This window comes from Anolis sagrei, chromosome 5 (genome assembly GCF_037176765.1).
Source record: "Anolis sagrei isolate rAnoSag1 chromosome 5, rAnoSag1.mat, whole genome shotgun sequence".
Taxonomy (NCBI): domain Eukaryota; kingdom Metazoa; phylum Chordata; class Lepidosauria; order Squamata; family Dactyloidae; genus Anolis; species Anolis sagrei.
In genome coordinates, this window is record NC_090025.1 from 197,101,897 (window position 1) to 197,118,177 (window position 16,281).

The following is a 16,281-nucleotide window of genomic DNA, read 5'->3' on the forward strand; positions in this document are numbered from 1 at the left end:
TGGTTTCGTGACATGCCTCCCTGCTTTGAAGCCCTTGTTTGTATTTCTTTTAATCTGGAAGACCTTCGCAAGCTGAGTGATTGACTCCTGTCTTGCCAGATCTGGCCCCTTCTTTTCTCATTAAGGTTTCCAGGTGCAGAAGGGAGTGAAAGGTCATGGCTTCCCTCTGAAACATTCTCATGAACACTGGTACTTTCATTTCCCAGATCTACAGAATTTTCTTCCTCACTAATTTCAGGAGCATTGTCACTAATGTCAGGGTCATTGACATCAAGAAGCATCAGGAAGTACATTTTCATTAGCATCAGGAGGTACAAACAGAATCAGGTTCAAACTCAGGCTGAACCCCAACAGAATGTATGGAGCTAATAAAAGACCCAGGCCTGCAATGACTAAGTACCTGCTTGCTGGACTGTAATTAAAAAATGCTAATAAGAACTGAAAAGAATAAGAACTCTAACAAGAACTGGGGCAGTTATAACAGAAATGCTTACAATGTTAAGAAGGAAGTCAACATAAGATCAACACCAATCAAGATGAGTCAACATCTGGCCAGGAAACTGAGATGGAGCCAGGATGGAAGATGTCTATCATTCATTTACAACTTTGGGGCTACATCAACAGAATATTCCTATAAAAGACTCAGCCAGTAACTCTGGAGTTGCATTGGAAGACCTGCCAAGGGTCGCATTGGACGTCAATGTCTACGGAGCTGCATTGGAGGACCTGCAAAGATACGGAGTAGGGGACGAAGCAAGTACGTGTGAAAAAGATCTTGGAGTCCTCGTGGACAATAGGTTGAAGATAATGCTCCAAGTATGGCAGTCCCAATGTTAAGAAGGAAGTCAACACAAGCTTTGTGTTTGTTAACACCAATCAAGAAGATCAACATCTGGCCAGGAAACTGAGATGGAGCCAGGATGGAAGACGTCTATCAGTAATTTACAACTTTGGGGCAACATCAGCAGAATATTCCTATAAAAGACTCTGTCTAATAATACTCAAACTAACAAAATGAAGTTCAACAGTGACAAATGCAAGGGACTGCACTTTGGCAGAAAAAAACGAAATGCAAAGAGACAGAATGGGGGACAACGATGCCTGGCTTGAGAGCAGTACGTGTGAAAAAGATCTTGGAGTCCTCGTGGACAACAAGTTAAACATGAGCCAACAATGTGATGTGGCGGCAAAAAAAGCCAATGGGATTTTGGCCTGCATCAAGAGGAGCCTAGTGTCCAGATCTAGGGAAGTCATGCTCCCCATGCTGTATTCTGCCTTGGTTAGACCACACCTGGAATATTGTGTGGTGGAAGCTCCTTCTTGGGAAGCTTTTAAACAGGGGCTGGATGGCCATCTGTCAGGGGTGATTTGAATGCAATATTCCTGCTTCTTGGCAGAATGGGGTTGGACTGAGTGGCCCAGGAGTTCTCTTCCAACTCTTTGATTCTATGATTCTATGAGAGCATTTAGAATCCCGCAGCTTTCGAAGAGTAACTCTCATTTCTTTGCTCCAATGGTGCAGAAAATACGAACAATCCCTGCTAGCAGCCCACACAAGAATCTATAAAGCAGCGGTGCCACCTAGTTCAACCCATTGCTCTGGAACTCCTCCAGCCATGCACCTTTCCCTTCTCTTCCACTTCTGCCTGCTTCTTATAGGGAACGAAGCCAAGCAGTTTTACAAATGCGCACTAGCCAAGATCTTGAAGGAGGAAGGGATGGATGGATACGGAGGCTATTCCCTGGGAGACTGTGAGTTGAAGGTTCTCCTCCTTATGGTTTCAGGTTGAGGACTCCAAATGGGCTTGCTTTCTTTGGCATGAATGACTTTCCAATAACTTTGAAGCACAGCAACACTGCCTTGCTGTTGCTGGAGTGAGTCAGGGGGAGAGCTTTGAACTGGCTCCCCTCCTTTCTTCACAACCATGCCAGACTAATCTGATCTCTTTCTTCGATAGAGCTACAAGCTGGGTAGATGCGGGAAATGCCGTGGATGTGGCGTGTCTGGATTTCAGGAAGGCTTTCTTTGACAAGGTCCCCCATGACCTTCTGGCAAGGAAACTAGTCCAATGTGGGCTAGGCAAAACTACGGTGAGGTGGATCTGTAATTGGTTAAGTGGATGAACACAGAGAGTGCTCACTAATGCTTCCTCTTCATCTTGGAAAGAAGTGACAAGTGGAGTGCCGCAGGGTTCCGTCCTGGGCCCGGTCCTGCTCAGGATCTTTATTAATGACTTAGATGAAGGGCTAGAAGGCAGGATCATCAAGTTTGCAGACGACACCAAATTGGGAGGGAGAGCCAAGACTCCAGAGGACAGGAGCAGGATTCAAAACGATCTTGACAGATTAGAGAGATGAAGGGCCAAAACTAACAAAATGAAGTTCAACAGTGAGAAATGCAAGATACTCCACTTTGGCAGGAAAAACGAAATGCAAAGACACAGAATGGGGGACAATGCCTGGCTCGAGAGCAGTACGTGTGAAAAAGATCTTGGAGTCCTCGTGGACAACAAGTTAAACATGAGCCAACAATGTGATGTGGCGGCAAAAAAAGCCAATGGGATTTTGGCCTGCATCAAGAGGAGCCTAGTGTCTAGATCTAAGGAAGTAATGCTCCCCATGCTCTATTCTGCTTTGGTTAGACCACATCTGGAATATTGTGTCCAATTCTGGGCACCACAATTCAAGAGAGATATTGACAAGCTGGAATGTGTCCAGAGGAGAGCGACTAAAATGATAAAAGGTCTGGAGAATAAGCCCTATGAGGAGCGGCTTAAGGAACTGGGCATGTTTAGCCTGAAGAAGAGAAGGCTGAGAGGAGATATGATAGCCATGTATAAATATGTGAGAGGAAGCCACAGGGAGGAGGAGGGAGCAAGCTTGTTTTCTGCTTCCTTGGAGACTAGGACGCAATGGAGCAATGGCTTCAAACTACAAGAAAGGAGATTCCACCTGAACATGAGGAAGAACTTCCTGACTGTGAGAGCCATTCAGCAGTGGAACTCTCTGCCCCGGAGTGTGGTGGAGGCTCCTTCTTTGGAAGCTTTTAAGCAGAGGCTGGATGGCCATCTGTCAGGGGTGATTTGAATGCAATATTCCTGCTTCTTGGCAGAATGGGGTTGGACTGGCACATGAGGTCTCTTCCAACTCCAGTTGTAGTTGCTGGGATTGATAGTTCAGCTACAATCAAAGAGCATTCTGAACTCCACCAATGATGAAATTGAACCAAACTTGGCACACAGAACTCCCACGACCAACAGAAAATGCCAGAAGGGTTTGGTGGGCATTGACCTTTGGAGTTGTAGTCCACCTACATCCAGAGAGCACTATGGACTCAAACCATGATGGATATTTCACAAATATTCAGTTTGCCCAAATATGAACACCAGTAGAGTTTGGAGGAAATAGACCTTGACATTTGGGAGTTGTAGTTGCTGGGATTTATAGCTCATCTACAATCAAAGAGCATTCTGAACCCCACCAATATCACTTGGCCCAATCCAAGATAGAATTGGGCCAAACTTCCCACACAGAACCCCATGACCAACAGAAAATACTGTGTTTTCTGATGGTCTTTGGTGACCCCTTTGACACCCCCGCGTGATCCCCCCCCCCCAGGGGTCCCGACCCCCAAGTTGAGCAGAAACACTGCTCTAATTCATTTATCAAGATCCTGAACAGGAGGACCAGGCCCAGGCCAGAACCGTGCTGGTGGCACTCCACTCGTCACTTCTTTCCAGGATGAAGAGGAAGCATTGGGGAACATCACCCCTTTGGGTTTGTTTGCTCAACCAATTCCACATCCACCTAACCATAGTTTTGCCTTGCCCACCTTGGACTAGTTTCCTTGCCAGGAGGGTCATGGGGGACCTTGTTGAAGGCCTTACTGAATTCCAGGTACGCTACATCCACGGCATCATTCCCCGCATCTACCCAGCTTGTAACTGTTGTAACTCAGCGTGTGCCTCATGTATCTACTAGTGCGAGTAGGAGAAAACGAGGCTTGGAAGAGGAAGACGCTCAACGGCAGTTGAAGCGCATTAGGGACTTGTTCCTAGAATCTAGTGATGAGGAAGAGTTTCAGGGGTTTACTCGTGAGGAGATGGAGGTGGAGGATTACCGTGGTGTAAAGCGAGTAGCACGCAGTTCAGACAGTGATGAGGAATCCATTTCCAAGCGTCTTAAAGATATAGCAGATAGCGACGGGTCTGAAAGTGATGATGAAGAGCTGGACTGGACCAGGGTCCAGGAGGTTTTGGATGTGATTAATGCTCCAACTTCCAGCGATGAGTTCCAAGGGTTCACAGACCCATGGGTTTCGGATACTGCTTCTCAGGATGCAGCCCGGAGTGCAGACTGGCAACAATGGAGAGAACGCAGTTCACCTGTGGAACTAGATGCACCTGGAGGCGAATCTAAGTGATTCTGATGGGATTTAAGGAGTAGCCTTGGGTCCATCATGTTGCAGAGTTCAAAGTGTCGTGTACTTGTGTATCCTGCTGTTAACTCTTGCCTTGAGTCCTTGCATCCAGAACCGTGTTTCCGTGATCGTGCTGACGACTTTGCCTGGCTTGGAACCGTGAGTCTCGTCTCCTGCCCTGACCCTTGGACTGTCTTGACTATTCTACGCTTCTGCCTGTCTCCTGTGCTGACGTCGGACCGCTCCTCATACTGTTTATTGCCTTGTGATTTTTGGACTGCCTATATTCTGTTCTTACTGCGAACTGTTTGCCTGCTTTCCTTTTTCCAGCCCAGACTGCCTGGTCTGCTGCCTTGTTTACATTCCTGCCAGCCGCAGACTCTTTTGTTTACAAGCTCTGCTGATAAGAGCCTTTTGACTTGTTAATTTGCCATTAAACACCTTCTGTTAACCCTTAAGCTGCTGTTTCGCCTCGTTGGTCCGCCTGGGCCTTGACAGTAACTCTATTGAAATAACAGTACACAACGGATTTAAACATGTAAGAATGGATTTTCAAAATGCCCCCCCCCCTTTTCTTCTTCTTCTTCTAGGGCTGTGTGTGATCTATTACACAAGTGATTTTGACACCCAGTTCAAGGAGAAAAGCATGTCTGTCATCAACCGGTTTGGCGTTTTCCAGATCGACAGCAACGAGTTCTGCGAAGAGGATTGTGTCGAATCAAAGAATAAGTGCTCTGTACATTGCTCAAGTGAGTCACAGTCCAGAACTAGGTAGTAGCCCAAGGTGGTGCTGTTTTCCGGATATGGAGCAATCCCAGTCCAATCCCAGCTAATTAAGGTGTTTTGTGGGGAATGTTCTCATTTCATGTTCATTTCTTTGGCAGATTTCTTAGACAATGACATAAAGGACGATATTGCATGCGCAAAACTAATTGTCGACTCGCACCACGATATTCAGTATTGGTGAGTCTATGCAAGTTTAACATCTATCTTCTGTCAAAAATTTAGAAATGTACGAAAATCTAGCAAATTTTCATGCAGATTTTTGTCATGGTCGATAAACAATTCTTTCAAGTCATCCGTAAGCAAACCATGAAAGCAACACATTTCTCTCATCAGACGTGGAGAGAGACCATATCTCTCTCCACGTACCAACCCGGGCCCTTCGATCTTCGGCGGAGGCCCTCCTAACGCCCCGACCAATTTCACAAGCTCATCTTGCGGGCACAAGGGAGAGAGCCTTCTCCTTCGTGGCCCCCCAATTCTGGCACTCATTATTTGGAGAGATCAGGAAAGCCCCTTCACTAGAAACGTTAAAAAAGAACCTTAAAACCTGGCTCTTCCGCTGCGCCTCTGGCGAGGTGTACATAGAATCCTAGAATCAAAGTGTTGGAAGAGACCTCCTGGGCCATCCAGTCCAACCCCATTCTGCCAAGAAGCAGGAATATTACATTCAAATCACCCCCGACAGATGGCCATCCAGCCTCTGTTTAAAAGCTTCCAAAGAAGGAGCCTCCACCACACTCCGGGGCAGAGAGTTCCACTGCTGAACGGCTCTCACAGTCAGGAAGTTCTTCCTCATGTTCAGATGGAATCTCCTCTCTTGTAGTTTGAAGCCATTGTTCCACGTCCTAGTCTCCAGGGAAGCAGAAAACAAGCTTGCTCCCTCCTCCTCCCTGTGGCTTCCTCTCACATATTTATACATGGCCCTCATCATGTCTTCTCTCAGCCTTCTCTTCTTCAGGCTAAACATGCCCAGCTCCTTTAGCCGCTCCTCATAGGGCTTGTTCTCCAGACCCTTGATCCTTTGAGTTGCCCTCCTCTGGACACATTCCAGCTTGTCAATATCTCCCTTCAGTTACGCTGCCCAGAATTGGACACAATATTCCAGGTGTGGTCTAACCAAGGCAGAATAGAGCATGGGGAGCATGACTTCCCAAGATCTAGACACTCGGCTCCTCTTGATGCAGGTCAACATCCCATTGGCTTTTTTTGCTGCCACATCACATTCCTGGCTCATGTTTAACTTGTTGTCCACGAGGACTCCAAGATCGTTTTCACACGTCCTGCTCTCAAGCCAGGCATCGTTGTCCCCCATTCTGTCTCTTTGCATTTCGTTTTTCCTGCCAAAGTGGAAAACTCAGTTGGAAAACGCGTTGGACGTTACCTTGCTCAACCCTCTGATAATTGGCGGATCCATGGTTTATTATTCCAGGTCATTTTCATACTATACATTAGTTGCACTTTGATTCTATTTTGCAACATCCTGGGATTTGTAGTCTGGGGAAGAGAGCCAGCCTACTGTCGTAATTTTGTGCATCCGATTATGACTTTGGAGACTAGGTATAGACGCCCCATTCTGTCAAGGAAAATTCATGGGGTGATTTGGAGCGAGTTCCTTTTCATCGGCCGTTGGCACCGCAGCACCTAGGAACACTTTCAGTGCCTTCTCCTTTTGGTTTTGATGAATGTCTTTTCAATTATTTTAAAGCATAGGTTCTTTTTATTGCAATTTCCAGTGTGAGAAGGTGTATCAGATTACAGAAAATCATGGAGACAAAGAATGACATTGGACGGACAGACACACAGATTCTATGCAACTACATTGGATTTACAATTACATCGGTTAACAAACAAAGGGGAATTACAGTTTCACTCAACATTCACACACATGTACACACATTCATCAACATGCATCCAAAATATCCCCATATCCTTTTCTCCCTCCTTGTTAGGCCAGAGCCTGTTGTCCTGCAGCCTGCCAACGTACAGTTCCGTAACTTCCATAACACCAAAACTTCAAAACGCTGAGATGCCAAAACTTCTTTCCCTAAGACCAATGCCAAGGACCAGATCTGTGTTTTCCATACAGCAGAACCGGACTCCCTGCACAAAATCCAAGACTCCAAAAGCACACTTCTTCCTCTTCCCTTGAGATAGGAGCCCAAAGTGACCAGACCGCTCCCTTGCAGATCTGCCACTCTCCGAATACACCATCTCTCTCCTTCCCGTGGAGCAGAGCATGGCGGGTGGAACAGACTCCTCAGGTCTGCCACACTTTGAGCATTATTAGACTGAGTCCATAATAGGAATATTCTGTTGATGTCGTCCCAAAGTTGTAAATCAATGATAGACGTCTTCCATCCTGGATCCATCTCAGTGTTGACCTTCTTGCTTGGTGTGAACAAGCACAAGGCTTGTGTTGACTTCCTTCTTAACATAAGGAATGTTGCAAACATTTCCTTTATCACTGTCCCAGTTCTTATCAGGATTTCTCATTAGCAGGTAGTTACTAACTGGGCTGGGCAACCACGGAAAAATTTGTTTCTAAACTCAATTCGTTTTTAGGGGGTTTTTGCGTTTTGTTATTTAAAAGAATTCCGAAATTTTTCTTTAAAAAAGTTCGATATTTACGAAATTTCGGAAATTACGAAACAATTTTGAAACAATAACGAACCGATTCGTTAATGGCGGACGCAATTGCGCAATACGCTAAAAAAACCTCCAAATCATAGAATCATAGAATCAAAGAGTTGGAAGAGACCTCATGGGCCATCCAGTCCAACCCCATTCTGCCAAGAAGCAGGAATATTGCATTCAAATCACCCCTGACAGATGGCCATCCAGCCTCTGCTTAAAAGCTTCCAAAGAAGGAGCCTCCACCACACTCCCTCCGGGGCAGAGTTTTCCGCTGCTGAATGGCTCTCAGAGTCAGGAAGTTCTTCCTAATGTTCCTAACTTCTGAAGCTTCCCTCTCCCTCTGTTGTTGACTGTTGGTGTGATAATTTATTTTTTTATCACTGATAAAACAAACAACCATAAAACTTGCACCAGACATACGGAAATAATAACGAAATAATAACGAAACAATTATGAAATAATACCGAAACAATTACGAAATAAATTTTAAAAATTCGTTTCGATTTTTAGTTGCTCCTGAATGGTTCGATATCGCTTCGTTATAAAAAAAATAACGAATTAATAACGAATTACGAAATTAACTAACGAAACCGCCCAGCCCTAGTAGTTAGTCATTGCAGGCCTTAATATTATACTTGTGTTTCCAAAATTATTAGTTCCATTCATCCATTCATTCTTCCATTCATTCCCACACATAATTATTAAATTCACATTTATCAAACTTGCACATTGAATTTCTTATTACAGTTGTTGTAGCTCAGCCAGCTGAGGATGTTGATGAGGGTCAGGGGGTGCAGGGTGTTGGAACAGGAAGGCCATTCCCCAGTTTAGAGAACAGAGGACTCCCTTGGGTGGTTGGACCGGATGGTCTTTAGGGCTCCCTTTCAACTGGTTGGCCATCCGTTATGAGGGCTTTGATCGTGTCTTCCTTTACTGCCAAAGGAGGTTGGGCTGGATGGTCTTTAGGGCTCCTTTCCAAGCAGTGTCAAGGCCACCCTACTGGGATCTGCACACATTATTCGTCGAAACATTACACATTTCTAGATACTGGGGAAGCATCCAACGTGTGATCCAATACAACAACCAGCATAGTGATCTTGTCTGCTGTGTACTAATCTTGTTGCGTTTAAAATAATAATAATAATAATAATAATAATAATAATAATAATTTTTGTCTTCTTTCTAGGAGAGTATGGAGAGATTACTGTTATAAAAGAGACAATTCGAAATGGTTGAAAAGATGTAGAGTGTGAAGGTGAATGAAACCTAGAATGGGTATCTCTCTCTGCCCGACGCTTGCTATTTGGAAGGGGACAAGTTTTAATTCTTTTCCCTACCTTTCCTCTCAAAATACACGGCTTCCTGTCTGCAGTTGCTTCTCCAGAAGGAAAATCCTTCCAAACACTTCGCCTAGACCTGCATCCCAAGCTCAACTGGTTCTACGTCTGTATCAAATAAAAGTAAAAATATATGGTTGTACCTTCACTTCACTTTATTTCTGAATTAGTCTCTCTCCACCAAGGTGCTCCGAGAGACTTACAATTTAAAATAGTATTTGTTGTTGTTGTTCTTTCGTTCAGTCGTCTCCGACTCTTCGTGACCTCATGGACCAGCCCAGGCCAGAGCTCCCTGTCGGCCGTCACCACCCCCAGCTCCTTCAAGGTCAGTCCAGTCACTTCAAGGATGCCATCCATCCATCTTGCCCTTGGTTGGCCCCTCTTCCTTTTGCCTTCCACTTTCCCCAGCATCATTCCCTTCCCATTCCCTTGCATCAAGAGGAGCATAGTGTCTAGATCTAAGGAAGTAATGCTACCCTTCTATTCCGCTTTGGTTAGACCACACCTGGAATATTGTGTCCAATTCTGGGCACCACAATTCAAGAGAGATGTTGACAAGCTGGAATGTGTCCAGAGGAGGGCGACTAAAATGATCAAGGGTCTGGAGAACAAGCCCTATGAGGAGCGGCTTAAGGAGCTGGGCAGGTTTAGCCTGAAGAAGAGAAGGCTGAGAGGAGATATGATAGCCATGTATAAATATGTGAGAGGAAGCCACAGGGAGGAGGGAGCAAGTTTCCTTTCTGCTTCCCTGGAGACTAGGACGCGGAACAATGGCTTCAAACTACAAGAGAGGAGATTCCATCTGAACATGAGGAAGAATTTCCTGACTGTGAGAGCCGTTCAGCAGTGGAACTCTCTGCCCCGGAGTGTGGTGGAGGCTCCTTCTTTGGAAGCTTTTAAGCAGAGGCTGGATGGCCATCTGTCAGGGGTGATTTGAATCCAATATTCCTGCTTCTTGGCAGAATGGGGTTGGACTGGATGGCCCAGGAGGTCTCTTCCAACTCTTTGATTCTATGATTCTATTATTCTAGGCTTTGCTGTCTCCTCATGATGTGGCCAAAGTACTTCAACTTTGTCTCTAGTATCCAGTTGGGCTTTCTTTCCTGGAGGATGGACTGGTTGGATCTTCTCGCAGTCCAAGGCACTCTCAGCACTTTCCTCCAACACCACAGCTCAAAAGCATCGATCTTCCTTCGTTCAGCCTTCCCTAAGGTCCAGCTCTCACATCTGTAAAATAAAATAAATTTTTCGTAAAATAGTATTTACACAATATAAAAACATTCAACAGTGACTATTTGGCAAATTAGATCTGATCACTTAAATGGACAACCAAACAGCCAAGTCTTGAGTGCCTTTACAAAAGGTCGCAACTCCGACATTGCTCTAACGTTGGAGGCCATGAGTTCCACAGAATTGGAGCATAGGTCCACATAATACACATGATAACATGGCCCAAAGCGAGGCCAGAGGTGCAGGACAATCAAAACTGAAAGGACGAAAGGCCCATCGGCAGCCATCTTGGGTACAGCATGCCTGCCTCGTGGTGCAGAGGGGGCCGCCATTTTGTTGCCGGCTCGGGCAGCCATTTTGTGAAATTCTTCCAAGATGCTGTGTGGTAATGAGGTTGGGACACATACCTCATTTTTATGGGTATAGTTTAGATGGTTCATTAAGTATAATATGTACGTGTGTGTGTGTGTGTGTGTGTGTGTGTGTGTGTATATATATATATATATGGGTGTGTATATTTATAGATATATACCGTAAAAATCGGGGTACTAGACGACTTTTTGGACATATAAGTCCTTATAAAATTTTGGGGGTCGTCTAGTACCCCGGGTATAAAAATAAAATAATAAAAAGTGGATACCTTGGCCACGGGCTCCCCTCCCCTCCTCCTCCTCCTCTGCCTCCTCCTGCTCCACTGCCTTTGCACATGGCAGCCTCCTGGTCAGGCTCCCTGTCGCTTGTCTCTTCCTGGCTGCCACGCTAGTCAGGCCGTTCTCGTTCTTCCTGGGCAGGTCTCACGAGAAGCGCCTCTTCTCCCGCGAGACACCGTTGTCTCGCGGGAGAAGAGGCACTTCTCGCGAGACCTGCCCGAGAAGAACGAGAGCGGCCTGCGAAGAAGGGCTTTCTACGCTGGTCAGGCCGCTCGCCTTCTTCCTGTCCAGGTTTCACGAGACGGATCGCACTCTGCCAAAAACTGCAATAAAGGAAAGCCCTTCAGACAAAGTCAGCCTCCTAGGAAAAATCCCGGACCACCCTCCCTTCCCAAAGGGCCCCAGCCCAATTAAACTAAACAGGTTGCAGTTCTTGTTAAAAACTTACCCAGACACAGCCGCAGCTAATTACCTGCTCAGCGGCTTCACAAATGGTTTTTGCATCCCAGCTGATGGCCCTAGACAGCCAGCAAGAGCCCCCAATTTGAAATCCCTCATTGGCATGGAAGCCATTGTTTGTCAAAAGATTAATAGGGAAGTTAGGGAGGGCAGAGTTTTAGGCCCCTCTTCCACCCCTCCAACTCCATGCACGCAAACATCTCCTCTCGGCATAGTCCCCAAAAAGAATCCATGGGAATTTCATCTCATCCACCACCTTTCCTATCCCAAGGGAAGGTCGGTGAGTGACGCGATCCCAGACGAGTTATGCACTGTACAATACGCCTCATTCAACACAGCTATTCAGAGAGTTAGGACTAGAGGCCTAGGGGCCGAAATGGCAAAATGCGACATTAAGTCTGCTTTTCGCCTACTCCCAGTTCACCCCCTCGACTTCGAGTTGTTAGGTTTCCAGTTTGAGGGTTCATTTTACTTGGACCAGGCACTCCCAATGGGATGCTCAGTGTCTTGTTCTGCTTTTGAAACATTTAGCACGTTTTTAGAATGGGTTGTTAGGAAAGACACGGGTTTAGCAGGAATAGTACACTATTTAGATGATTTCTTGTTCATAGGAAGGTATTAGTCCAGAGAGTGTGGGGCCATGTTAAGGTCATTCCAAGATCAAATGCAATTATTAGGTGTGCCTTTGGCTGATGAAAAAACGGAGGGCCCTGCCACCAAATTGACATTCCTAGGAATAGAGATAGACACATTGCAACAATACTACAGGTTGCCCCCAGAAAAAATCCATAACCTCACAACCAGGTTAAGCCAATTTTTGGAACGCAATACAGCGACGCTTCCTGAGTTTCAGGAACTTATAGGCCACCTAAACTTCGCTTGCAGAGTAGTGGCCCCAGGCAGAGCATTTCTGCGTAGAAATGTGTAGCGCAATAGCCGGCATTAGAGCTCCACACCACCGCTTTAGAGTAACAAGGTCAATTAAGAGCGACCTTGCGGTATGGTTACAATTCCTATCAAATTTTAACGGAGTTTCTTTTTGGCAGCAAGAGCTGTTGATGTGAGATGCCCTCCAGATAGCCTCTGACGTTTTGTAATCTATTTCGCCCGTCACTGGTGTTCCGAATTATGGCCCATAGAGTGGCACCAGCAAGGGATTACCACAGACATTACCTTTTTGGTGTTCTTTCCCATCTTAGTGGCAGTCATGATATGGGCGAAGGAATTTGCCAATTCCTCCATTCATTTTTGGTGTGACCACGCAGCTACTGTCCAAATCATCAACTCACTCACATCCAGATCCCATAGAGTTATGAGGGCATTGAGAATCTTTACCTTACACTGCTTACAATGCAACATTCTGTTTCGAGCATTTCATATTGCTGGGACAGACAATGCCATTGCTGATTCTCTGTCCCGTATGCAGATCGATCGCTTTAGAATGCTTGCACCCAACGCAGACCCCATCCAGCGCCGCATGCCTTCCCACCTTTGGGAAATTGGAGCGAAGAATTAGTCAAGGGCATGAAGCTAGCCTTGGCCCCAAGTTTAAGAAGGTCTTACATCAGAGTGGTTCAGGAATTTATTGAGTTCAGACAGGTCTATTCGCTAAGTTGTGAATCACCCGTGCCGTACACTCAGATAGCACAATTTACCATCTTTCTTCAAAAGAGGGGTTTGGCCCCTAACTCTATCCGGACTAAATTAGCTGCACTGGCCTTTTGGCTCAAAGGGCAAGGTTTTCCCGACCACACCCGTGAATTCCGAATCCGTAAGTGGCTTGAGGGTTAACAAGGCAGCGCGGTAATCCACGTGATACCCGAGAGCCCTTAACACCAAAAATTCTCTCGGGGTTGCAGTTCACTTGGCCCAAGATACGTGATTCCAACTATGAGAGCTTGCTGTTTCATGCAGCCTCGCTAGTTGCCTTTTTTGGCGCGTTGAGGGTTAGCAAATTAGTGGTGAGTTCAAAAACTGACAAATCTCAACACGCACTTTTATTTTCAGACTTGCAACTGGGTCAGGCTGAGTTACAACTCCGCAAAAGGAAGTCAAAAACCGACCAGAAAGGGAAGGGGTCGCAGATCAGTTTAAAGCTTTGTAGTGAGGTGACTCTGTGTCCAGTTATTGCCATGACAAATTACGTAAGGGTCAGGGGAAACACACCAGGCTCCCTGTTTATACATCAGGATGACCAAATATCAATTTTGGGCCGTGACTTCAAGGGCCTTAAAGCAGATGGGGATTCACCACCATAAATTCGCCACCCATTCCTTTCGAATTGGAGCCGCATCAACGGCTGCAGCGATGGGCTATGGATCCGGTCAAATAAAAGATCTGGGGAGATCGAAATCTGGGGCATACCGTTCGTATGTTCGTACAGTTCAGTTGTAGTTATACTTGATGTTTTCCCCTAGATTCGGTGTTGAGGGCACATAGATGTCGGGTCCTGATCTGTGGGCATAGCTTCATACACTGGGCAGAACGTGAGGCACGTGAGGCTCGTAAGGGTCCCTATGGCTTGCTTCGTTGGTAGCCATTGATTGGAGGGGCAGGAGAGGCCTCCGGTGGGATGGGCTTATCCCACTATTGTTTAACTCTGGTTATGCGGGTCACCCCGACATTTTGGTTGTCCACCTCGGTGGCAACGATTTGGGTCTGCTGAAGGGCAGGGCCCTGTTCCTCCAAGCTGTGGATGATTTTCATAAGATTCGACATATGTGGCCTCAGACGCACATAACGTGGTCTGTGATGATTCCAAGATTGAAATGGCCTGGCGGAGGAGATCCTCGAAAGATCGACGGAGCTAGAAAAAGGGTTAATCGCGCTATGCGCAAAGTTTTGTTTCAAAGTTCGGGTTTTTTTATTTCTCACCCACTGATCACACACAACAGACAGGAGCTTTACTGGCATGATGGGATACATCTTTCAGATTTAGGAAACACCCAATTCTTAGCTGATTTACAAGAAGGCATTCGGCACATCCTGGAGAATTTGGTGGGGGATAGGGGCTAAGTAAACCCTTGCCCCTAATCCGTGGCAGAAATTAGAGAACGAAATACATTCTGGCATACACCGATACATTCTGGGCTTAGGTCATGAACGGAAACCCTCACTCACAGATCTTATAGTCAAGTGGGGGCGTACGCAAAGCGTTGTTTTCTTACCTCAATTCCTTGGGGAAGAATTGTCGTTATCTGTTCTACAAGGTCATCCTGGATTATTCCATCCGGAAGCCGGTGTTTCGCCCATTTACAGCCGAGGGGTAGGACGGGTAAGGAACACTACCTCGGCTTTATTACACACCAAATTCTCAGGTCACTTCAGATAATTGATTTTTTCGGTTATGAGGTTAAATAGGTAACATCAATAAAAGTTGCCCTAGTTTATTCCACTTTGTTGTTTGGGTCTCTTATTTCGGGGATAAGCGGGCAAACATTCTGACTCAGGCCCAGCAAAACCCTCCTCATTGACAACTGACAATCACAGGCTCAACTGTCAGGACCCAGTTTCCAGGGCCTTGGTATTGGCGCCAGGAACCAGGGTTCTGACGCAGGACATTGATAAGACACCTGCAGCTGCTGACCCTGAAAGAAAACAGCCAGCGGTTTGGCGGGGGAATTGCGTGGTGTTTTGTGCTTGGCGGAAAAGACATTTTCGAGTAAGGGAGAGGGTATATAAGGTGGTGCCAGCTGGCGCCAGGCAATCGAATTCTCGTGATCAGCTGCTCCTGCATGTTTCTTCCACGTTATCTCTTCTCCAATCTCTAGGTTCGGTTGTAAACCTGGAGAAGTCTCACTTGGAGCCTACCCACCGAATTCAGTTTATCGGCGCAGTTCTGGACTCTATGGCCGAAGGGGCCTTCCTCCCCAACAACCGTTTTTGTGCCCTACAAATTTTGCTTCATCAGACGCTCCACAACGCAAAGATCTCAGCGAGACAGGTGCAAGTTTTATTAGGCCACATGGTTTCCACTACCTTGCTCACACTGCGGTTGCATCCCCTGCCAGACTGCGGTTACATCCCCTGTCCCCTGGTTCCTTTCTGTACTCAATCCCCTTTTCAGACAACCCTCACACCCTGCTCTCCATTCTGCAAGGGGTCCGGCAATCCTTCCTATGGTGGATAGATATGCAGAACGTCTGTACTGGCCTACCCTTTCATCAGCCCTCCCCATCCAGAACTGTAACTACAGATTCCTCCATGACAGGATGGGGAGTTCACTCAGAGGGTCTTACTACCCATGGCGTGTGGTCCCAGGAGGAGGCCTGCTCCAAACGTCCTAGAACTCCTGGCTGTGAAAAGGACATTAAAGACCTTTGAGATTGTGTTATCAGGAAAAGTAGTGCAGCTAGTAACCGACAACACCATCACAATGTATTATTTTAACAAGCAAGGGGGCACTAATTCCAAACCCCTGTTGAACCTGTCGCTCCGGATTTGGGATTGGTGCATAGACCGAGGGATCCAACTTTTAACGGTTCATCTCCCAGAAGAAGAGATCACCTTGGCAGATACATTCAGCGGAGCTCCTTTGCAACACCACGAGTGGTCCTTGAACCAGTGTGAAACCAATTGGCTGTTCCGAGCCTGGGGGACTCCAGAGATCGATCTTTTTGCCTACAGGCTGAATGCCAAGTGCAATCTGTTCTGTGCCCACCAACAGAAGAACCTAACCCCCTCCTTGCCTCGAACACTTGTCCCCTGTACACTTTTCCCTCCTTCCCTCTCCTTCTGGGGGTAGTAGTCTTGCCTTTAAATCTTT

The 16,281-nt window shown here is 46.4% G+C and overlaps 1 protein-coding gene across 1 annotated transcript; it reads left to right on the forward strand.

Moving 5' to 3' along the window:
- The first annotated feature begins 1,616 nt into the window (after window positions 1-1,616).
- LOC137097146 (uncharacterized) lies at window positions 1,617-15,645 on the forward strand. Its single transcript, XM_067468528.1, has 7 exons — window positions 1,617-1,752; window positions 5,011-5,169; window positions 5,305-5,383; window positions 7,156-7,186; window positions 11,199-11,319; window positions 15,287-15,459; window positions 15,583-15,645. The coding sequence occupies exons 1-7, from the start codon at window positions 1,617-1,619 to the stop codon at window positions 15,643-15,645; spliced, it is 762 nt and encodes a 253-aa protein (XP_067324629.1).
- The last annotated feature ends 636 nt before the right edge of the window (window positions 15,646-16,281 follow it).